This window comes from Convolutriloba macropyga, chromosome 4, assembly GCF_964194025.1.
Source record: "Convolutriloba macropyga chromosome 4, txConMacr16.3, whole genome shotgun sequence".
Taxonomy (NCBI): Eukaryota; Metazoa; Xenacoelomorpha; order Acoela; family Convolutidae; genus Convolutriloba; species Convolutriloba macropyga.
The window spans coordinates 69,536,105-69,558,012 of NC_134471.1; the positions used below are offsets into that span (position 1 = coordinate 69,536,105).

The 21,908-nt window shown below is 35.2% G+C and overlaps 3 protein-coding genes across 4 annotated transcripts in view; 2 read left to right on the forward strand and 1 right to left on the reverse strand.

The window, feature by feature from the left end:
* The window catches only part of LOC142337861 (uncharacterized), a 96,667-nt gene that overhangs the window by 65,105 nt on the left and 9,654 nt on the right, over positions 1–21,908 (forward strand). Inside the window, exon 2 of the mRNA XM_075387459.1 lies at positions 21,512–21,638. Coding sequence (XP_075243574.1) covers positions 21,537–21,638 — 102 coding nt within the window. The 5' untranslated portion in view covers positions 21,512–21,536. The remainder of the gene's footprint in view (positions 1–21,511; positions 21,639–21,908) is intronic.
* LOC142338634 (uncharacterized) lies at positions 3,216–16,439 on the reverse strand. 2 transcript variants are annotated; one of them, XM_075388479.1, is made up of 6 exons: positions 16,242–16,439; positions 14,101–14,259; positions 13,538–13,716; positions 6,783–6,933; positions 6,034–6,392; positions 3,216–3,676 (listed from the first exon to the last, which is right to left on the reverse strand). In XM_075388479.1, the coding sequence occupies exons 2-6, from the start codon at positions 14,238–14,240 to the stop codon at positions 3,444–3,446; spliced, it is 1,062 nt and encodes a 353-aa protein (XP_075244594.1). In that variant the 5' UTR covers positions 14,241–14,259; positions 16,242–16,439; the 3' UTR covers positions 3,216–3,443. The 2 variants fall into 2 exon arrangements, with proteins under 2 accessions (XP_075244594.1, XP_075244593.1); XM_075388478.1 differs by having other exon boundaries at positions 14,101–14,264.
* Positions 19,011–21,372, forward strand: LOC142338635 (putative RNA polymerase II subunit B1 CTD phosphatase rpap-2). The gene is made up of 3 exons (XM_075388480.1): positions 19,011–19,280; positions 19,669–20,396; positions 20,734–21,372. The coding sequence occupies exons 1-3, from the start codon at positions 19,015–19,017 to the stop codon at positions 21,201–21,203; spliced, it is 1,464 nt and encodes a 487-aa protein (XP_075244595.1). The 5' UTR covers positions 19,011–19,014; the 3' UTR covers positions 21,204–21,372.

Below are 21,908 nucleotides of genomic sequence, written 5' to 3' on the forward strand. Positions count from 1 at the left end.
CCGTTCTTTTTTGTTGTTTGTTTCTTCGTCAAACAATTTGGTTTGTTCTATAAATGCTGTGAAGTTTACTTTTGTCGGGGAGTGTTGGCAAGGCCATTTTAAGAGCTGTATCTTTTGGTAATCGAAACAAAAACACGCAAATTTAGTTTTCAGTTTTTTTAAGCTTTTTAAATTTTTTTTTCTTTTGATAATTTTGTTCCTAGGTCTCAAAGACCCTCCTCTTGGGTTTGGTAAGAGGTTACTGTATATTTTCTAGATATAATGGAATGTTTTCCAAACAATATTTAGCGTTTTTATTACAAAACTTGCAATTTTTTTTAAAAAATTTGCATTTACTATCATTTTCAACTGAGGGGTCAGAAAAGCTTTTTAGGGTTCGCAAGTCATAAGTCATAAGTCATAAAAAACAAATATGAATAAAAATGATTGGTTTTCAGGAAGCAACGTAGTCCGCTTTTCTCTGCGTAGACTGGTGAGGCTAGCCCATCAGCTTCAAAAGCGCTGAAATAACTGTCATCTAAGCTCTGCTCAAAAAGAGCACAGCTACGCTGACACCATGTCATATCTAACGACAAAAATCAGCCTCGCCCTTCTAAGGAGCTCCATCCTCTGCGTTTGAATCTTTAGGACACTTAGGTGGCGCGAGATTGGGAGTTGATGATGAGAGGCTGTTAGTTTGACTGATCTACTTACGCCATTAGTTTTTTGTTTTCAATAGTTGTCTAGCTGACTAGTTGTCTATTTACTGATGGTTGTGTGCAAAATTTTCATTTTGTCTTAAAGTTTTGTCTTCAGAGGATACGATCGGTTAGTTTCTTCCGCCGATTTGTGCTGATTGGTCCGGTCCATTGCTCTTGTTGGTCACACTAAGTTCAAATCGGCGTTTATGAATTCCTTCATGCAATTTTTTCTACTGCTTTGCGTGCGTGATGGCATTTTGGATCTATTCTGTTCCCCCCCCCCCCCCCCCAGTGTTTTTTATGACCCCCAGTTGCAAATTATATGTTGTTATATAGCACGTTACTATGTAAGAAAATAGCAGGTGCGCCTGGGGGTCATAAAAAAATTATGCTTACTAAGCTGGGGGCCGAAACAGAATAGATCCGGCATTTTTAACTCTTATTGGGCGACCTACCTCCCTCGATAAATTGACTTTCCGAACTTTTAAATTGACTCTATTTCGAGCATTTACATTAAAATGAGGATACCAGAATCTAATTCAGGGTTTTTAGATCGCAGCTTCTGAAGACGACCTAATCTATACCAATTTAAGACATCCCTTTGATCTATTCTGTTTCAGCCCCCCAGTGTTTTTTATGACCCCCAGTTACAAATTATGTGTTGTTATATAGCACGTTATTATGTAAGAAAATAGCACGTGCGCCTGGGGGTCATACAAGATTTATGCTTACTAAGCTTCGGGGGGGGGGGGGGGGGAGGGGGGGCGAGAAAAAATAGATCCCATCCCTTTTTTGTCTTATTTTTGTATTTTATTCATTGGTATTTTGAGGCTAGATATTCTGAGCCTTCACGGCTTTTTTTAGTCAGCTGTGTTTTTTTCTTTTGCGGTCCATAATGTACTCTATTATGATCATTTGAAACACGCATTTTGGCCTATCTCTTGAACGGTGCTAGGACAATAGATTGAAAGACAGCAGATCGAAAGTGAAAATTGGGACAACAGAACGAAAATTAAATAATTCAAGTTGCGTATTGGCCAATCAGATTTGATTGCTCATTTAATGTATAGCTTATAACATGTTCTGTTGTACTATTTTGTTCGGTTGTGATGGATTCATATCAAGTCCCACGGGCCGCTTAGGCATGGCCATGGCTCGCGAGGCATGGCCCTGATGTGCTATAATTATATTGCAGCTCGCAAATAATGCTTAATTCCAACCAGATTAATTTTCGATCTATTGTCCCAATTTTTCTGTTTTCGATCTGTTGTCCTTTCGATCTATTGTACGGTCACCCTCTAGAACTCCCTCACATAAACGACCTCCCTCTTTCGCTCAAAGGAACAAACTCCTTTGGCTATGCAGACGATTACAAGGTCTTAGCAACAAGTCAGCAAATAATAGACCATAGCGTACAGAAAATAAACTTGGTGCAATGAAAACTAAGAGACAACGCAAAAAAGTTCACTCTTGTCAACTTCAATACGCCACTTCAAGACAAAATTAAGCAGAGAGAACTGAGTAACGTGAATATACAAAACAATCTCGGCATTCTTGTTAACATGAATTTTAAATGTAATGATAACATAGAAAAAAAAGATAAGGTCAGTCTCAGCGTTGAACGCACTTCGTCAAAACGTTGCAAAATTTTCTATTACCACAAAACTGAACGCCTATAAAGGGGATGCAGTACCACTAGCAGTTCACGGAATCCAAGCTACGTCCTTAACAAAAATCAATTTGAGAATATATGAAAAGGTCCAAAAAATGCAACCGGGTGGATTCTCAGTTCCACGCTAGCCTATAAGATTAGATTGCAAAAACTTAGTCTTCTGCCCTTGTCCAGTTATATCAAAATGCACGACCTACTATTACTTATCTCAATCTTAAATAAGAAATACGATCTAACACTTCCCAACTTGGTTAAACAGGTTAACACTAAAACAAGACAAGGTACGCGAAATGAGTTCCGAATACGAAAGAACAGATTGAAGCAAACTGACTCAGAATTCTTCACCAGAACTACAACGTTATGTAATCAAATCAGTCGTCTAATCAATAAAGACTACAATAAATTATAAACCTGACTTGACTAAGATATACTGTAAATTTTTCGAAAACTACTCAAACTGACACTTGTTCATGGAGACTCAACTGCCCCTGTGGCAAGAGCAATCATAAATGCAAACTAACGGTGCTAAATTTGTAACTAAGTTTTGGTACATACCCAGGGGTAAATTTTTAGTAGCTTAAGTCTGTACTACTACTAGCTTACAAGTTCGTGTTTCAAGGAAACTTACGCGCCTCTGACAAAGTGTTTTAGAAATTCCTGTACTCGAAGCCCCTAAATTCAGTTGCCGGCTTCCGAAAGCTGGTGACATTCAGTCAGAAGGCTAAATCGCGTCACCGCCTTATATCTTTTAGGGTTAGGGTTCCGCACTTAATCTGCTGTTTGTCCCCTTTTATTTTACTAAAAACGAAGAAGCTTTCTCCGGAGAGTTAATGGGTTCAGTTTAAATAGATGAGGAAGTAAAGTTCGTATTGAAATAAATTTTTCTCTTGAAGAACAAATTTCCTCAATCTTTTCGCTGTTGGAAAATATTTGTTTTTCGCATTATAGCCCCCTCGCACGATCTTAGCGGTCATATATCGTATACCATCATTAACATAAATATACCATAATTGGTTGGCTAAGTTTTCGTAATGGGGCTATAGTTGGAAAAACCGGAAGATTTAGGTGCAAATATAGAAAATCCGTAGTCTTTAGTTTCTTGCTGTTTGTGGCCGGCTTTTGTTGCGAGTTATTTTTTGCACAGGGCGCCAATATAATCCTTGTAAATGCTTCAAAGTAAAGTTCGAGACGTCTAGGTTTCCTTCGCTTCTTAGTCGTTCATGTTCTGGTGTGAACGTGGTATCGAATCTTTCGTATCCCTCCTTTCGATTGTTCGAGGAAGTAAAGGATTTCGCCAGCACAAGATTGTAGTCCTCTCGCAAGTCTAAACAAGATCGAGCCTTTCAGTTATTCTTATGAGCGTAAATGTGCTTTGAACCAAAGAACTTATGACATTGGTTCTTTTTGGATTTTTAAATTTAAATAAGTTAATAATTTGTTTGATTAAATAATTAAAAAATTTTATGGTTTGTTTCAATTTATGGGGCTTTGGAAAATGAACCATAAAGTTGCGAGAGCTTCGAGCGTTTTGCTGCATTTTGGTTGGTTATTTTTATTATTAAAGATTACTAAGATTGTGTAAGTTTTTTTAGCCATGTCGGAAGTTCGTTTTTAATTGCCCTGGAACAACATTTGAACAATTATGTTGTGTGTGTCTTTTCAAACACAAAAGGGCATCAAATGCAATTTAATAAAATTGGAGAGGAATTAGAAAAGCTATGTTCATGATATTAATTGCTCTCAAACGAAATTCAGAAACTCATCAACAAGAATTACGGTATCAATAAGAATTACGGGATGAGCAACAGCACTGATGAGGTTTGACTTCGAATTGAAATACAACACGCGGAGAGCTAATGTGCCTTGTTGATGATCTGAGCATACTAGACTTTGACGACGAACGATGACAGTCATAGATTTGACCTCTCGTTGTATTGCGTACAATCAATCTATTTCATACAATACGACCCGGTAACCCAGTCAAGCATCAGACCTGAGGTGGAATCGAATAGACTATTCCATAATGTCATCAAAAGAATAAAGACGGCAACTTAAACATTGTTTCGAAGCAGAGAAAAGATTCGAACAAGTGAATGCTCTGAGCATCCAATACAGACTCTTCTTCCGTAGTGTTGTGCCTTTCCTTCCACCCCAAATCAGACTTGTTGTCATGGCAAAAGATCATAAGACCTAATCAGGAGTGAGTCAAACAGCAGTCCAAATGGCAGGTTGGTAGCTTGGCATTAAACTGGACGTTCATCGATATGTTAGTAAGCATAAAGAATGCCGAGAAAACCGGCCTATCCCGGGGAACACAGATCGAACTTATTAACCAGTAGTTTTAGAAATTTCCAAAAAGACTCGGGTTATATGCAGAATTAAGGAAGCATTTTATTAAATGTAGACGCGGGATGAGGAATCCTTTCATGCGGGAAATAGAACTTCACTAACAGTAAAGGTGCAATTGGAGATTTAGTATACCGAAAACGTTGGTATTAGACAATGAGCCCGAGTTGTCATCTCGGGTTGTATCGAATTGTATTGCTTGGGATCTAAAAATGGTTTCATGCATCAATTTGCCAAGAACGAATAAAAAGACTTGCTGTGCAATCAGTGTTCGAAACATGAAACGGTCTGTTCAAGCGCAGAGGACAAATATGAGTGTTATTCTACTGCCAGCCTTGAACTATTCTACGGCCAGCCTTGATGACACGCCGGAACATCTAAAAGACGCAGAGCAAAGCTACAACAGCTACTGTGGAACTACTGCTGGGACCGAAGTTGAGAATCCAAGTACTCTTATATTTTGTTCTTTTTTTGTGAACCAGTCCTCCGCAAAGTGACAAGAGGTTCACAAACATTTTCATTTACCTTCATTGTGTTGCAAAAAATAGCTCATCAGTCATTCAGACGGAGAACTTGAACAAAAGAGTGGTTGGCAGTGACGACCAAATTGCTCGTCTGTAAGTAGAATCCATCAAAACAGTTTACAGAAGGCCTTATGCAACTGAAGTTCCGGCAATTTAAGGGGAGCAACCATCAGGGACCGCGAGGACATCAAGTAGACAAAAGAAAAAACCAAAGATTCGAAGCTGTCTCTACAAACTGGCTTTAAAAAGGAGGAAAGATAAATGGGGAAGTTTGAATTTTAAAGTTAGAAAATCGATATAAAACAAACTTTTTTAAGCTGCGTCCGATGAAGTAATTCCAGATAATGCCGTCTAATTTGAAATGCATCATTTCCTCAAATTTATTAAAACCAAAAGTTTATCAGTGTAAATAAACCATAAAATTGTGTCATAAATTCGACCTACCCACCTTTAGAAATGACCATCAACGAGCTCGCCGATCCTAACAGTAGATATCTTTCTCGGGGGTTGAGTGCAAAAAACTGGACTTATACATGCCAAGCAAAAACTTGTTCATACTGAAGGGCTAAATTAATCCATATCAGGTAATCATTATCTAGAGAGGTCTGTAAATTTTAATACTGATGCGGACTATAAATACCTGTATTTTGTATATTTTGGACATTTTTAGTTCAATTTTTTCTATAATAAAAATCTTGTTACTCGTGCTCCAGACAACGACTGATTGTTTTGATGCTTTTGGAACCGCGATTGAATATACTACAAGTGTTCTAGTTATTATGTAATAAAAGAGCAATTCTGGTAAACAAACCTGTTTCGGAAGCCATCAATGGCTCAATAGCTTCCTTGAGCTCTTCGATTTGGAGAGGGTACCGTTTCTGCTCCACTATACTCTTATGCACCTCCAATAATGTGGTTTCCTCTCGGCCATACTGCATAAGAGACTTGATCTCCTTCTTGTTGTGATTATTTTCTCTAGCTGTATGCGGCTGTGATATCGAAACAGTGGGTATGGTGTCACGTTCGAGTACACGCGATTTCATTTTCTCAGTTATGAGAACAGCTGCTGTATCTGGGCGAGGTTTGTTCTCGTTTGCAACTACCTGCTCTGGACTCATTGACCTCTGGTCGTCTTTTACTGGACGGCTCGTTGTAGTCGAGGTTGCTGGCCTATATATAGCATTCATAACTTTTATATGATCATAAATAACGTGTTCGGATATCATATTTTAAGTCATTTAAGTGCAAGTTTTTAAATATGTTATTAAATACTTGCTTGAAACATTAGGTACGGGTTCGAGATTGGTTCATGTTACGGGGTTCAAATTTTGGCTACATTGACCAATGAAGCGTTGAGAATGTATTTTCTAAGGTTCAAGGTGGTTTATATCAGATTCAGAACTAAATTGCCATACATTTACCTCGTACAGATTTCCTTCTAAATGGCACAGGCTTCACTATTTTGTAGAGGTTTCACTGTTTCATCAGATCAAGCATAACTTGGTCTTCAATCCCAAAGCTTATGAAATTTCAGAAGCTTTTTTCAACTTGGTTATTCACCTTTGAACAGACTGTTTGGACATTCTGCGTTCATTCGTTACTCCTGTTGTGGTATGAGCATATTTGGTTGAAGTGGCAGTGGTCGAGGGTCTTGAGGATCTGCAAACTGCGCTTGAAGTCCACGGACGCATCTCTACCTCTCCAAAATCACCTGAAAGTTGCAATCCCTGGTGATCAAAGAATATCAAATTTTGCTTAAAAATGTCTTCCCATGAAGTAATGACGCGGTTTTTTGTCTCGATTTGACTTATTGGGAAACCTTAAATTTTCAGAAACAGTAATCTAACTTACATTATGTTATTAAGGCATGGATACTTTCAAAATGTATTATTATAAATGTGAAGCTGAGCGGAGCTATATTGCGGTGATCTTGGTTTTTACAATTCAAAGAATTTGAATTGTATTGGGGCGCTGTCTTTTTTTTAAGATCTGTTCACACATTTTTATGATTTTTGAAGTCAAATTGGAGTAGTGATTTTGGTTACGCCGAAACAGGAAGTGGAGCGAAAAACCGAGTGGTTTTGCGGCGTGAATTTTTTGCTCTAATTTTAAAATACAGTGAGAAAACGTATTTGAACAGAAATCCGCTTTTTGGCTAGTGGTTTTTCTTCACATGCGGCGATTTCACTTTGATTTTTTAACGTTTTTTCGATTCTTTGGATAAGATTTTTTTTCTAAATGGTTTTAGAGGTTTATGGTTTTATAGGTCTAGTTTTTATTTGGTCAATGAAAATTCTTCGAATTGTACGTCAGGACTTGTCCTGCTGTTTTTTTGTTTCGTCGTCTGACGCTCTTTTTTCTTTTTACATTTGTTCACAGGCAAAGCTGAAAAAGCCTAATTTTCTGAATGACTTCTTCTTCTCACGAACGGCATTTGCGCGCGTGACGTCAATTCCCATTATCTCTAGCAAAAGTTTTTAGCTTATTCGTGTGATTTGATTTTGATCATACGTGACTTACCTCACTCAATAAAATGACTTTTAGTTTAATTTGAATTAGTCTATGGTCAAAAAAACTCATTTGTAATTAAGGCCCCTAATGAAAAGTTTAATGCGTAATGATTTTTAACAAGCTTTATTAATTTATTTTACATAAGTTTTTTGAGCGGCGGATTGTAAGCTGTCTCATTTAAAACTATTGGAGCTTGAGTTCTGTTTGTAAGTAGTTTCTGCTTTGTTCTGATTGTAAGAAATTAACACAGCTTGTCGGAATCTTCTAGAGTGTTTCTTAGAATGTTTTTATGTTACAATCGTTGCTAACCACAGTCATCGGTTCTTTTCCTGTTCCTATTCAATGTTTTTTGCGTCGTTCCTATTCAATGATTTTTTTTGAATCTTAGTCACGGAATTTTTGGGTTTTATAGATAATTTGAATCCCTTGCTTGCAAATCATATCCTCATTTTAATCCTCTTTAAACGGATTTACTGGTCAAAAAATGAAAGGAAATATGAAACTTTCTTAAATTTATCTTTTTTTTGTTTTCAGCTTGTTAATTTTTTATGCATGCAAGTTAACCCTTTTTAGCTTAAGCGATCAAGTTAATCTAATAGAATTTTATTTTTAATGTTTCTTCTAGTGTTCTCTGTAATGTTTCAAAAAATGATAAGAAAGTTTTCTCAAAATTAAAAATTTTATTACTAAGTTCTCAATTACAATACCTAAACCTAAAGTTGTTAAAATTTAAATGATTTATTTCAACTCTGACAGAGGCCACGTGTAAAATAATTTATCGAACTTATAAAAAAATTGAAACCCTGCAACTTTTGCCTCTAAAACTTTAAGAACAGGTTAAGTTTTTATCCTTAAAATCAAGCCATCCCATCGTCGTCAGTAAATATAATTATTTTAGACTGCCAAAATAAGTCCTTTCATTCACAAATCTGAATGATTTATTTGAGAAGGTTCTGAGCAGGTGATCAAAGGGAATACAAAGTTCAGCACTCAAGCAAATCGTCGATTTCAAAATGAAAAAAAGCAGACGGACGAAGATAAAAAGATAATCGTTCTATTTATTGTGAAATAACTTTGCATTACCTTTATTATCCATTCCTAAGCAAAAACTCAGAAAATATACAAAATTTATAATCAAAAAAGAATGAAGAGCTGTAAAATATCTTCAGGACCCATAATATCTTCAATACAAAACTTGTCCCTGCTTTTAATGAATTGAAATTGACGCAATTTTTCACAACATGGTACTATAAGAGGAAGAGATATTCCCAAAAGTTTGTAGAAATGTTCCTAAATTAACATTAAATTTATTGCTAATTTTTTTATCATGCTACTAAAAATAACTGTTTTGCTAGCGTTTCACAAATAGTTCTGTCGTCTGATATTTTGAACTATTCAAACATATATGGAGACAGAATAAAAGTTTTAGAAAATGAACTTTAAATTTTGTTTTTTGTTTGTTAATGAACTTCAAATTTTAATTGCTCTCAAACGAAGTTTGTGGCAATTATATTAGTCATGTCGGTCTTTTTAGGAATGATTACTTCTTGCTACAGCTAACAAAAAGCCGAAGTTAAAGTATAACACGATTGGAGTTAACAGAGATCTAACTATACAAATTGTCAAAATTTTTTTTAAAATGCATTGAAAATAATGCTTTAGTTTCTGACCATGAACAGCCAACTAATATCCAACTAAATGCCAATATCCAGGATATATGTAATTATGTAGCTCCATTAGGCCGGAAAAAGAATGACAAAAAGTTCTGGAAAACTTGAAAAAAATGCTAAATTTAAGAATTTTCCTGTAAAATTACCTATCAAACCTTGCAGCTCAAAAACAAGCATCAAAACCTCTACATACAAAACAAGATCTACATGAACTAGACGGAGCCTATTTTAAACAATTTTGTTTTGGAGAAGGGAAAAATGGTAATGAGTTTTTTTAGTATGCCGGAGAGGAGAGATTGGTGGTGGTGGTGGTGGTGGTGGGGGGGGGGGGGGGGGGTATATTTTTCTGTAATTTTTTGTGATGGTTTTGGGTATGCGAGAGAGAGAGAGAGAGAGAGAGAGAGAGAGATTGGAGGGGGATGTAATTTTTGTAATATTTTAATTCTAATGCTACAACTATTAAGTTTTTAATGATAAGTTTCTAATAAGTTTCCACTTATTCTAGAATCCATGGAAAAGTTTTTAATTTTTGCTAGAAAAAAGTGCTCCTGCAATTTTGTTGCTCACATTTTCTTTGAAAATGGCACAATGAGTCATTATGAAGTGTGAATTAATTAAGTAGCAGCTCGAGAAACTGTTTTCATGGACGAGGCGAAGAAAAGCCCGACAGTAATCAAGGAAACACCCTATGGAAACTTAGTTTTTAGCGGAAAATATAATTTCTGACCAACCAAAATGAGAAGGTTTTTTGTTCCGACCCTCTTGAGGGGGGAGGAACTATATACTCAAATGGGTTTTTTTTGTTCCGTGAATTTTCGCCGCTCGATATATTCATCGTAGAGAGTTGAGACTGGTATCATTAGAAAGCTCGGCCAGCGTAGAATATGGAATTAAAAAGATTTTTTTAATTTTCGTTTTCTACAGGGATTTATCGAGGTTTAAACTTCTGAGAAAAGAAGAGTGAATTCACGTTGTTTTTATTCACATTTTCCGGAATTTTTGCCTAAATTTTCGTCAATTTTGCTAAATTTTGTTATAATTTTTAAGAATAGTGTCGTTGATTTTATTTTTGAAGACGAAAAAGCATTGTTGATTGTTTTGATCGTTTGTTGATTGTTTTGTTGATTGTTTCGTTCAAAAAATCTGGATAAACATTTCAAAATTTAGCCTTTTTCATCAAAAACAGCACGAAATAAGCTACTTTAGTCCACTTTGATTAAATTTGCCGACAGTACACCCCCAAACAACACTCATACAATCTTTGTAGACACAGAGGGGGCTATTTCTACTTCAGAGTCCGCTGAGAGTGTACTGTAGTTAAAATTTTTGCCGTTTTTTGCTAACTTTACTAGTTGATTATCAAAAATGCAGAATTTATTTTGAGTTTTCAACTAACAAATTATCTATATCTACAACATTCGAAAAAGCAATTGTTCCTAACGGACAATAAGTATTATCAGGGGTAGTTTTGGGCCATTCTTGGACTGTTACAATCCAAAAAAATCGGGTTGTAATCAGTCGGTCTTTTTTTTAGACTTTTTTTTAATAATAAAGAACAGAACATATCAAATCAAAGCTCAGGAGTGATAGGTCCAACCAATTCGCTTGCTAAGCAGCTCCAAGCTAATGCATTTAGTTTTTTATTTGAAAGTTTATGGTCGTTTCTTTTTTAAAAAATAATTGACTTTTCAATAAATAATGGCTTAATTAACTTTTCCTCTATTTTTTTCTTAATTTGTTCAACTTCCAGCTTAGTGTCAGCAAAGAAAGACCGCTTCTTCTTTCTACTGATTTAACATTTATTCTCGGTTGCAGTTTTAAGCCTGAAGTTATTGTTTTCTGGCTTTGATACTACAAGATTTAAGATTTTTGTTTGTTTTGATATTTGCCAGTTTTTCACGTTTTCTAATTTTGTCACATTATCACATTATTTACAGTTGTCATGTCACCTTATTAGCTTTCAGAATAAGGCACAATTGAACATATTAAAATCTTGAAAGATATACATCATCGTTTTAACGGCCTCGACGCCTCTTTCTTGAAGAAATCAATTGAATTTTTTAATTTTGTCTCTAACTGTCAATTATACTTTGTCGTTTCGGTCGTATGAAATTTCCTGTATAGTGATAGCTTTCATTGGCTTTTCATGGAAAAATAGAAGAACCAATATTCTGATATTAGTAGATAGCTGATGGCTTTCATGACTTTGAAAACAATCGTTTTCCAAAATTAAAAAAAAAACTTTTTAACTTCGCAATTTTGTTCTTTTTATGTTTCTTTTTGTTACCTAATCTCGTTAGTTAATTACAGGTCAAATATGTCATTACGGGTGTCAAGGGAATAAAAGGGATTGGTGTCCCAAAATCTTTCTTTTAAAGAATTTGTTATGACCTTACTGGCTTCGACACCGGTTTTTCACAAAAAAAAAGTAAATTAATTTGATTTTTGTCATATTTGACGTGATTAATTTGATTTTTTCTCATATTTGATGCATGAAATATTCTGGATAATTACAGGTCTCGAGGGCTTCCTTTTCATGAATAAACGACCCTATTTAAATAGCTCTTTTTGTAATTAATGCCTTTCATGTTATTGAATGTAATTTTGTTTCGAAAAAAAATTAAAAGTATTACATACTTTAGCACTTCGCTTTTTTGTCTACTTGTTACCTAGTCTTACTAATGAATGGCCACGTACTACGTTATAGCTGTTTGAAAAAGGCGCAATCAAATGTATTTTGAGTGCCTAAATTTGGCTTGACGGTTTTGACAGCGTTTTCTGGCAAGTTTCAATTGAAATTTTGTTTGTTATTTGTTGTTCTTTTTAGCCGCTTTAAAAAATGAATAAGGACAGGTGCTAATGCCCTTCTATAGAAGCAGTGGTAATCGTAAATTTGTGGTAATATTAATTGATTCCTAATGGTATTTATTACTTTGAAGTTAACTGTTTCAAAAAAATAAGTTACTTTTTTTACTTTACTGTTTTTGTTCTTTTTTGTATAATTGTTACCAAACCTTTTTATGGACTAGTCGCATATGTTTTCTGGTGATTTATAAGTTATTTTTGTTTAGTTTTAGGTTTATCTGACGGTATGTTGACTTTGTTATTAAATTTAGTTTTTAAGAGGGACATAAATTTTTTGATGTATTTAATGTTTGTTGTTGTTGTTGTTTGATTTTGCTGTTCTTCCTGACTCGCTTTCTTAATATTGACATATTACAGCAATCTAGTGCATCAATTTTTACTCCACTGAGTTATTTGCTTTGGAGGCTATCTTATCGTTCATACAGAATTTTTTGAAAAAGACTTGGGCTTTTTTGGGATTCGCAAAAAATAATTTTTGGGGTTTTCTATCTGTTCCTCATTTGGTAGACAATTATGCTAAAATTGTGGATGCGCGGGGTCGGAACCTTATGTGCCATCGCACATTACCGAGCCGCCTTGTTATCATGAATTGACGGATTATTATTTGCTCTCAAACAAGTTTTTACAATTTATATTAGTGTTTTTGCTCTCAAACAAGTTTTTACCAATTATAATAGTGCTGTGGTGCTTTTATTCAATTTTTCTCTTGGCTAATTTTTTGTCTGAGCCTGTTGACTTCTCGGCTCAAAAATAGGATAAACACGTAACGAATGGAGGGCATTAAGTTCTCTTTCAGCCCTATGGCTTACTAAACGCCTTTCTAAGTATCCAATTCACGAACTCAACCGCTCGCCCTTCGTTTAAGAGCAGTTCGACCGACGTTGGTCGGTTATGTTCAAAGTTATTTTTTCTCCCTTCATGTATAACGCGAATGCAAAAATAAATCGTATCAACAAATGCGAAACGATATCTTTCGATAACTCTTTCTAGAAGACGGAAAATTGTTGCAGTACCAATTCAGCTAGGTTCTGTTTCAGTAGAGTACTGATTAATTCCTCTTGAACGAAATTTGGAGTAATTATAGTAAACGTGTGTGTCTTTTTTATGCAGAATTTGTGCAATTAAGTATTGTTATTGTTGATTTATTTGTTTTTCACTTTTTGGTCATGAATAAAAAATGGAATGCTTGAACTCTTAGCCTGCGCTTTCTCAACTCCTCACAATGGCGTACTTGTATTGTACTAGTTGTAAATCTATATATGAAAGTACCTGTTGCCATCATGAAGCTTGCTCTCCTCTCCAAGATGTCCTTGTATGTCTTTTTGCCCCCTGTGGCTGTCCCGCTCATCTGCTCCCTGTGCTCGTGTCTCAATTTCCTGATCAGTTCCTTGTCTCCTGTTGCTCTTGCTTGTTGCATTTGGGAAGCTCGAATTTTTTGTTGGAATCGCCTGCGTTAAAAAAGGTTGTTCGTTGGAAACATTTTAACGAAGTCATCTACTAACGCAAAAATGTACACTTAACGTAACTTGGAGAAACGAAATTATGTACTAAACGCAAATACTACGGAATTAATTAGAATGAATATTATATGTAACAAATTTTTGTTCAGAGTTTTCAATAATTCATCAAAAAGATGTGAAGACACATTTACGTGAAATATAATTCTATTTCAAATGATTGCGTTATCCTCAAAAAGCACCATAAATGATTTACCTCATTTTTCGCTTATTCTCTGCGAAATATCATTGCCATCCGTTTATTGTATTTCTGTCAGGTTTAGAATCTTTGGTTTAACCTTGAATCCGAATCTGAAATGTGATATGTTACTACACCTGTAAAGGACACTTTGTTCAGCGTTGATTCTGGCGGAGACATACTTCTTTCTCATTGCCAGATTGTGTATTTCTAAACTGAGTGCCTTCTCCAGGTTGTAGTTGGCATGTAAGGTCACAGGGTTCTGCTCTGAGCCCATGTCTGGTCTGTTTTTCCACCTGACCTACAAAAAATGAATCTCTTATCATTACAAATGGTCTTTGATGGAACTCTAATGTTGACGAACATATTATATTTAGTATATATTCTACTTAGGAGAGAATGTATATTTACTCTAATAACCCCCACTCCGCCTCGCCTGACAGTAAATCACTTTTTAAAATCCAACTTGAATTTAATTTTGATTCGAAAACTGCATTTGCGCAATAGAACAGATCCCAGCGATATATTGGTATAAAACTCACAATTTGGCTGAAATGCAGGTTGTACTGTACCACGAATTACGTTTGTTGCAGTCACAGTGTCAAAGTACTTCAGACTAGTATGTTCTGTCATGTATTATGTTGATGCACTCAAAGTAGTTGACTGATTGGTTTTCAATTATTTCTCATTTAATAGTGCGAGGCTTACGAGATTCTAATATACGGATCATTAATTTAAAGGGTAATCAACAAAGCAAAATTCTTCGAAGTGAGATATTTAGTTTCATGCGTCTCCAGAGGATAGTGTACGTTTGCTTAAGATCGTAACGCATTTTCTATCTTATTGATTGTTTTATGGTGGTTTTTGTAAGCGCGAAGCACTGTTTTGTCTGCGTCAATTTTGACGCTAATATTTTTGCTTCAAAAGCTCAAAGCAATTTTTTTTGTAAGCCGAGGCTAAAGTTTACCGATATGCAATCAAGCCGAATGTTATTTAATCTTTCAGAATTAATACATTGTTAACCTTTAAGACACTGCGCCAATGAAACAAAATACATAATTTATAAGACGTCTAGTGGTTGAGAGGGCCAGCAGATCGTGGCCGGGATTCACATCCGCTGTGGGATCTCATCCATAAACCGCGCAGTGCTCTCACTGGCCCGCCAGGGTTAAATTTAACTTTGGCTATCTCTAAATTTTTCGGCTTACTTCACCTCTTTTTCAAAGTTGGGCTTGGTTGACCACCACCAGTTTTTTTTATTGACGTCCACTAATCAGCTGAGTTTGCGCGCCTAAATTGGGACGCCTATTTTTGTTTAAATACTCTCAAAAGAAGTTATAGGCAAAGGTTTTAGTCCTGCTTATCTTTTTTTCTGGTGATTTTTTGTCTGGCAGATTTGACTTGGCGTCACATTTCGTGACTTCGCGTTTTGCAGGATCTAAGTTGCTCTCATTCAGGTTTTCAAATATGTGGGCTCAATTGACTGCAGCTTACGAAGACTGCCTTCCCCGCAACCTTTTCATGTCCGCACTCCACCTCATTCCACGCGTAACCCCGTGCACTTCCCTCGATTAAGCCAAAGCCAGCCTCCCTAACCGTTGCTAAACCCTAAACCCCCCCCCCGCCCGCTAAAGCAGGTTAAAATTGGCCACATACCCCTCCTACTGCTTGACAGAAAGTCGTTCCAACGTTAGTCGGTTATGCTTCAGGTATGATCTCTTTGCGAACCTGCCCTAAAATTATCAATAAAAAATAGATTAGCGTGACTGTCTGGATCGACAATGAGGTCTGGGTCCCAACTAATTGTCTAGGGCCTTATTGTTGTTGTTGCATTGAATTTTCAGCTGGATATTGAGGGGGCTAGTTCCCTTGAGTCTGTTTAAAAAATTGTCCACAAATTTTTGTACCTCTGGCAGTTGCAGCAAACTTGCCATGTGCAGATTTTACCCTCGCAAAAATTTTGTTGACATAGTTCCACAAGGTTGAGAAAATTCTTTTTTTTTCAGTACTTTATCAAAGTGAATTTTGCAATTCACTCTGTTCGCTATTCTACAGGTTTGGTAAACGAGTTCACTTCTCGCCTTTTCTATTCGCACTTTCCTCAGATCAAAGAGTGCAGTCTTCCGACTCGTTGGTCAACCAGTTTTGGTAGTTTAGTATGCTCATTTTTGCCATACAACTGTTTTGACTGGGTCAGTAGGTTATTTGTACCAATGAAGGATCAGAAAAAAAATGAAACGTAAAATTGTACCAATTAATGTCAATAAAAAGAACTAACCTGCAAATTTGAAGAATTGAATGCGCAAGTTGGGCTTTTGCTATTTGAAACAAGAGTTGAGTATCAGTTTTTCATAGATTGTCAGATAGCATTTTATGGTTGTGGTTGGCCTTAAAGAAGCACGGTAATTTGCTTCTCACACGGTGTGTAATCAGGCATTCACAACTGCCAACCTCTGTTGTTTAACCAATTAATTTGAACAAAACTCTGTCGTTCAAACTCTTTCTCTCTTTTTTTTGTACTGTCATTACTCCTTTGAGGTAACTCGCATAAGTTATAAACGCTTGTCTAAGCGCTGGTCAAGCTATATTTCGATGAGTGAGAAGCACTTTATGCGTTGTCACAGTTCTTAAGAGCTGCGTTATTTTTGCATACTAATTACAATTTTTGAATGCGCATTCTTGTTTTTTTTTACTTTGCCGAGTGTATTATAGTTTTGTACTGCGTGTATATTTTTGACATATCAAAAATTTGATGCTTGACCAGTTTTGTTCTATTGGTGTGCTTTCCAAAGATTTAACACGACGGTGAAAAAGTTTATGACAATCGTAAAATTTGAAGTGCTTAATTATGTAATAAACGTTATTTTGATTAATAGCCATTGAGCTAGTTTAACTGACAAAATGTACAGCCCATATCTGTTCTTGGGATGTCAGCTGTCTGGAGTGCTGTGGATCTGAATGCGACTTACTGTGTCTGAAGCAAGAGTGAAAGCTACATTCTTGGTTCTAGTCAAAATAGTGTTTTCTGAACCCAAATTGTTGCAGTTTTTCGGTGCATTTTTTTCGTCTTTTTTCGACTTTTTTGTTGGACCAGTCTAAAATTGAGGTTTGTAAAAGTTGATCAAGTTCTTTTGCAAGAAATGCTTATTTTAAGAGATATATCTTTTGGTACTCGAAACATGAACACTCTAATTTATACAACTTTTTTAAAGTTGTTTTTGAAAATTTTTGTCGTTTTGAACTTTTTACGCCTGGGGTGTCAAGAAAACTTCTCTAGGGTTTCATAATAGGTTACTTCTTAGTTTCTAGTGGAGATGGAATTGTTTTCAACATTTTAACAACACGAATTTTAGCAGTTTTTTAAATTTTTTTGTAAAACTTGCAATTTTAGATTTTTCAATTTTTATGGTGAGTAAGTTTTTCCAGCCTCAGAAGCAAGGAAACCTCCTATAGGGTGTGATAATAGTTTATTCAAAATTTTTTTCAGCCATGGAATGGTTTTCAACATTTTAGTATAACAAATTTTAGCAACTCTTTGTTAAAACTTTCAAGATTTTTTCGAATTTTTTTTCACCAGCAAGTCCAGGAACCTCCTCTAGAGTTTGAGAATAAATTACCGCATAGCTTTTAGAGGTAATAGATTTTTTATCTAAATTTTAATAACACGAGTTTTAGCTATTTTTTAAAATTTAGATGATTTTCAATTTTTCTGAAATTATGTTTTAAATTTATTGATCTTTATGAGCATGTGAAATTATTTAAGATTTGAAATAAAGATAGTGGATGTTTTCTGGAGACAATGAAATGGTTCTGAAGATATTGTCACAACAAATTTTAGCAAAATTTTGCAATTGTTTTTTATTTGTTTGATATTTTTTTTGTCATTTTCTGAGTTTAACGATCTTTCCTGGCCAACAAAACTTTTCAGATGGGTTACATGGCAGAACTCACCAGACCAAAAAATGGATTTGAACATATCCGCAAAATTTAGAAACTTTCTTTAATTTTTGCAATTGTCATTTTGAAGCGCTTGTCAGATCTCTCGAGTTTATCTACCTTGAGTGGATAATAAATATCCTTCAGGTCTGGTACGTGAGTTATTTAGTGCATTGAATTTTTAGCTCATTTGGCCTTCAGGGTAAAAGCTTCAAGAGTTTTAGCTATGAATTTTTTAGTAAATTTGATTTTTTTAGTTTCTCAACTTAAGATATTCTTTTTGGCTTGGATTGTTCAATTGATCTGCTGTTCAGTCAGGTGCATTAGTTCTCAGTTTTTCATTCAATTCTTTGGCTTTTATCCTAGGACATGTCCTGCTATGTTTTTTAATACGCCGTCTCCATCGATGATTTTTGCTACCATTCTTTTTTTCAATTTCAGTGACTTCTACTGCTTTGCAGTTAAAATTTGTGTGCGTGAGGTCATTTGGTCTGCTTTAGAAATGAATTTTCTGACAGGGATTTTTCTTATAGAGCGTATGTGTCTCATAAAAATGACAGTCCGAATATAACCCAAAAAGTCTCGTGGTCTATTAAAGGACTAGTGGCCAATCTGTCTGGCGTATTTTTTAGTTGCTTCAATTCCATGGAAGGCCATAAAGTCTATCGCGACTATTTTCCGGCAATCTAACGGCTATGTTTGTACTTTGGGTCTTGAAAAGTTTACTGCCTCGTAATCCATCAATTTAGTTTTCGCAGTTTATCTTGGAGTTTCAATTGACGATGAGCGTAATCTATTTACTTTTGATGAAGTATAAATTAGGTTTGGAAAATGTAATGGAGCTCAAAAACATGCTAAATGGTTTGTTCTGATGCAATTTTTCAGTTTTTAAATATACAATATGGTACCAACAAGCTACGTACTGCACAATTTGTTCTCTTGAAGCGTTTTTCGCTCAAAACGTTTGATTTGTGCTAAGGCGTGAAGAAATGCATGAAATCTGAAATTTTTTACCTGTGCTCAGCTTTTTGGTACCATGATGTTACCAACCCTTAGTTTCAATCAACATAGGAATAGAAATTAATGAATTGAAATAAAACATTTCAGATGTGAAAATGGAGGAACGCATTGCTCGTCGCAGAGAACGTGAAGCGGTTGCTCAGAAATTGACCTTCTTCTGCATCGAAACAGAGGAAGTTGATGCCAAGTATTTCACATCTGAAATCGCCCACAGGATTTCACAACAACATTACTCGGACATAGAGGAGGAAAGGGCAATTGCAGGTGTTTGTGGTTATCCTTTGTGTGGTAACCGATTGGCCAATGAGAGCAAAGAATTGAGTGCAAATCAACAGTTCAGGATATTTAATTCAACTAATAGGTAAAGCCTGAATTGAACTTAAAATACACCAGAAAAGAGTAGTTTTCATTTAGAAGAGGTTGAGTGACTCCAAGAGATTTTTTCAAAATGTGTTTATTACTAAAATTTTAGAAATTACTTTTGTCAAAACAAATTTTGTGTCTTGAAAAATTCATTTAAAAAATCAATGATCTTGCTCTTGCGTGCACTCTAGCGCCGACCCTAACGAAGCTCGAAATCGAAACTGGTCGAATTGCCAAACATGGGCCTCCAAAAATAGACAACAGATATTTTTGTTCTGTGCAGCTTTATCCTTTCGAGTTCTCAACGATGGTGTTAAATTTTGCAAAAATCTATCATCAGGTTCTAATGAATGGAATAATAAGATAAGATTTCTTTTGTATTTCAGAGTATTCGACGTGTCTAACAGGCGGAAGTTTTGCAGTGACTGGTGCTATGCAGCTTCTGTGTACCTATGTGATCAAATAGAAGCAACCCCCGTTTGGACAAGAAACAACCCCGATGATGGTACCATATCAAATGACATTCCACAAATAATCAATCTCTATCCAAAGTCTGCAAAAGGCAGACCAGGAGACGAAGTTGTGTTGAACGAAGTTTTGCACGAAATGAATAAAATTAAGTTAGGAGATAGCATTGATCCTGCAGAACATGCTTTACATGAGCACACATTAGACACTGAAAGGCTAAGAGTACCAAATTGTCGAGCAACAACTAATAGTGAAGCGAGAAATGTTAATTTTGATCAAAATTCAGATTCAGAAAAGTATTCTGAAGATGAAGACGAAGAGAGTTTAATGATTACAACGGCAGATAATCCCGTTGCTATGCAGGCAAAAAATTCACCACTTGAGAGTAGGAAGTCAAAAACAAAATCGAAATGCCTGAAACAGGCAAAGCTCATATCAAATGAAGATCGAACCAAATATTCGCAAGATTGTCGACAGAGCGAAAGGAAGACAGTGACTTTCAATTTGGGCAACGAATCTGAGAAAGATAATAAAAATCATGCTGAAATAGACTGTGCTAGATTGGAGAGAAACAACAAATTATATGCTCAATTGTGCAATCAGATTATGTCTTGGAAAACAAAAGAAACTATGAAATTTTTGACAGGTAATTTTAGATAGTGCTTTTCTTTCAATTAGTTACTTTTCACTTTAACAAAAAGCTACACTTAGTTTTTAGAGTATTTTCCTATTGTTGAAATTTTATGAAATAAAGAAAGAAACTTTTCCATATTAAAAACTATTTACATTGGTACCTGTAATTATAGATAGATAGATACAGATAACTATTAGAAAAAACCTATTTATTTTTATTGAAGAAAGTTGTACTTATAGAGATTGACAGAAGCTTAATTATGATGCATACGCAACTTTTTTCAATATAATAAATAGCATAACTACAATTTTCTTTATTATGTTTTGCTCGTATCTTTGCATTGTTTTAGAGCAAGAATCGGTTGATCAAAATCTGAAATCGGACGACTTCTGCTTCAAAGTTGCGAGGTTCTATTCCAAAGCTTCCACAGACAACACAAATTCATCTGACGCGAGTCTTATTCAAATTCCAAATTTAGACAACAAAGACCAACTTAAAGAGCGACGTGAAATACTTTTACGAAATGTGACGAAAAAGTTCAACGACCTAAAAACAAAATTTGATGTGAACAAATCTATTTGGAATGAAATTTTGAAACTTGTAAAAACTTTTAATTTGACAGCTGAGAATGTCTTTGTTGATCCAACGTTAAGCGATTTGCTTCTAATTATTTTAATGAGGTTCGTGACGGAAATCGGCCTGATAGTTGATAAAGATCAAAATCGTTTCAGAGAATTTTGCATTGTTATTTACAGAAGTTATGGCTATAATGACTTAAACGAACTTGAAAACTTTGTTGATTGTTTTTGGAAAATTTAGATATAGTGAAAACTTGCTTTTTTGAGCAAACTTTTGTGCAAACTTTTGAGACAAGATGTCTTGTTACAGTGAGAGGAGTTCAGATTTCGACTTTTTATAAATTTTGGCAACCAAATATTCCGGAATAACTATGTATTGATAGGTGCTTCCAATTTAGATTATCTTACGTCGTTTTCTTCGCATTCACAAAAAATGGAAATTCCATGCTCTATTTCATCAAACTAGAACTAAAGCTTTATGAACTTTATTGTTATTTCGGAACTTTTTGCCATATTTCTGTGGTCTACTAATTAATTTGGCCAAATTTCAGATCGTATTAGATGTACTTAGAAGATGTCTTCCGGAGGTAATAGTTCAAGTCAAAGTGGCTCATGTTCGGCCACGAAACTGGCTGACACTAGAGCAGAACTTGTTGAGCTGCTGCGCAGAAAACAGGCAAGTTACTCAACTCAAGTTAATTGTTTTGATTTCTATCAGTTTTTCTCGAATTTTTATTAGCAAAGCGAAATTAGCTAACAGCCAGAATAGCTGAGAAAAATGCATCAAGTCTTGATAATTGTCAAATTTCATCTTTGATTTGAAATTTGTAAAGTTTTTATCTGCTGCTGAAGTTCATCAGGAATTGGTGAAACTGGTTCGATTTTATCTTGAAAATTGCATTCTGAACTATCGGTTATATAATGAAGCTTCTGATTTAATTTCAGA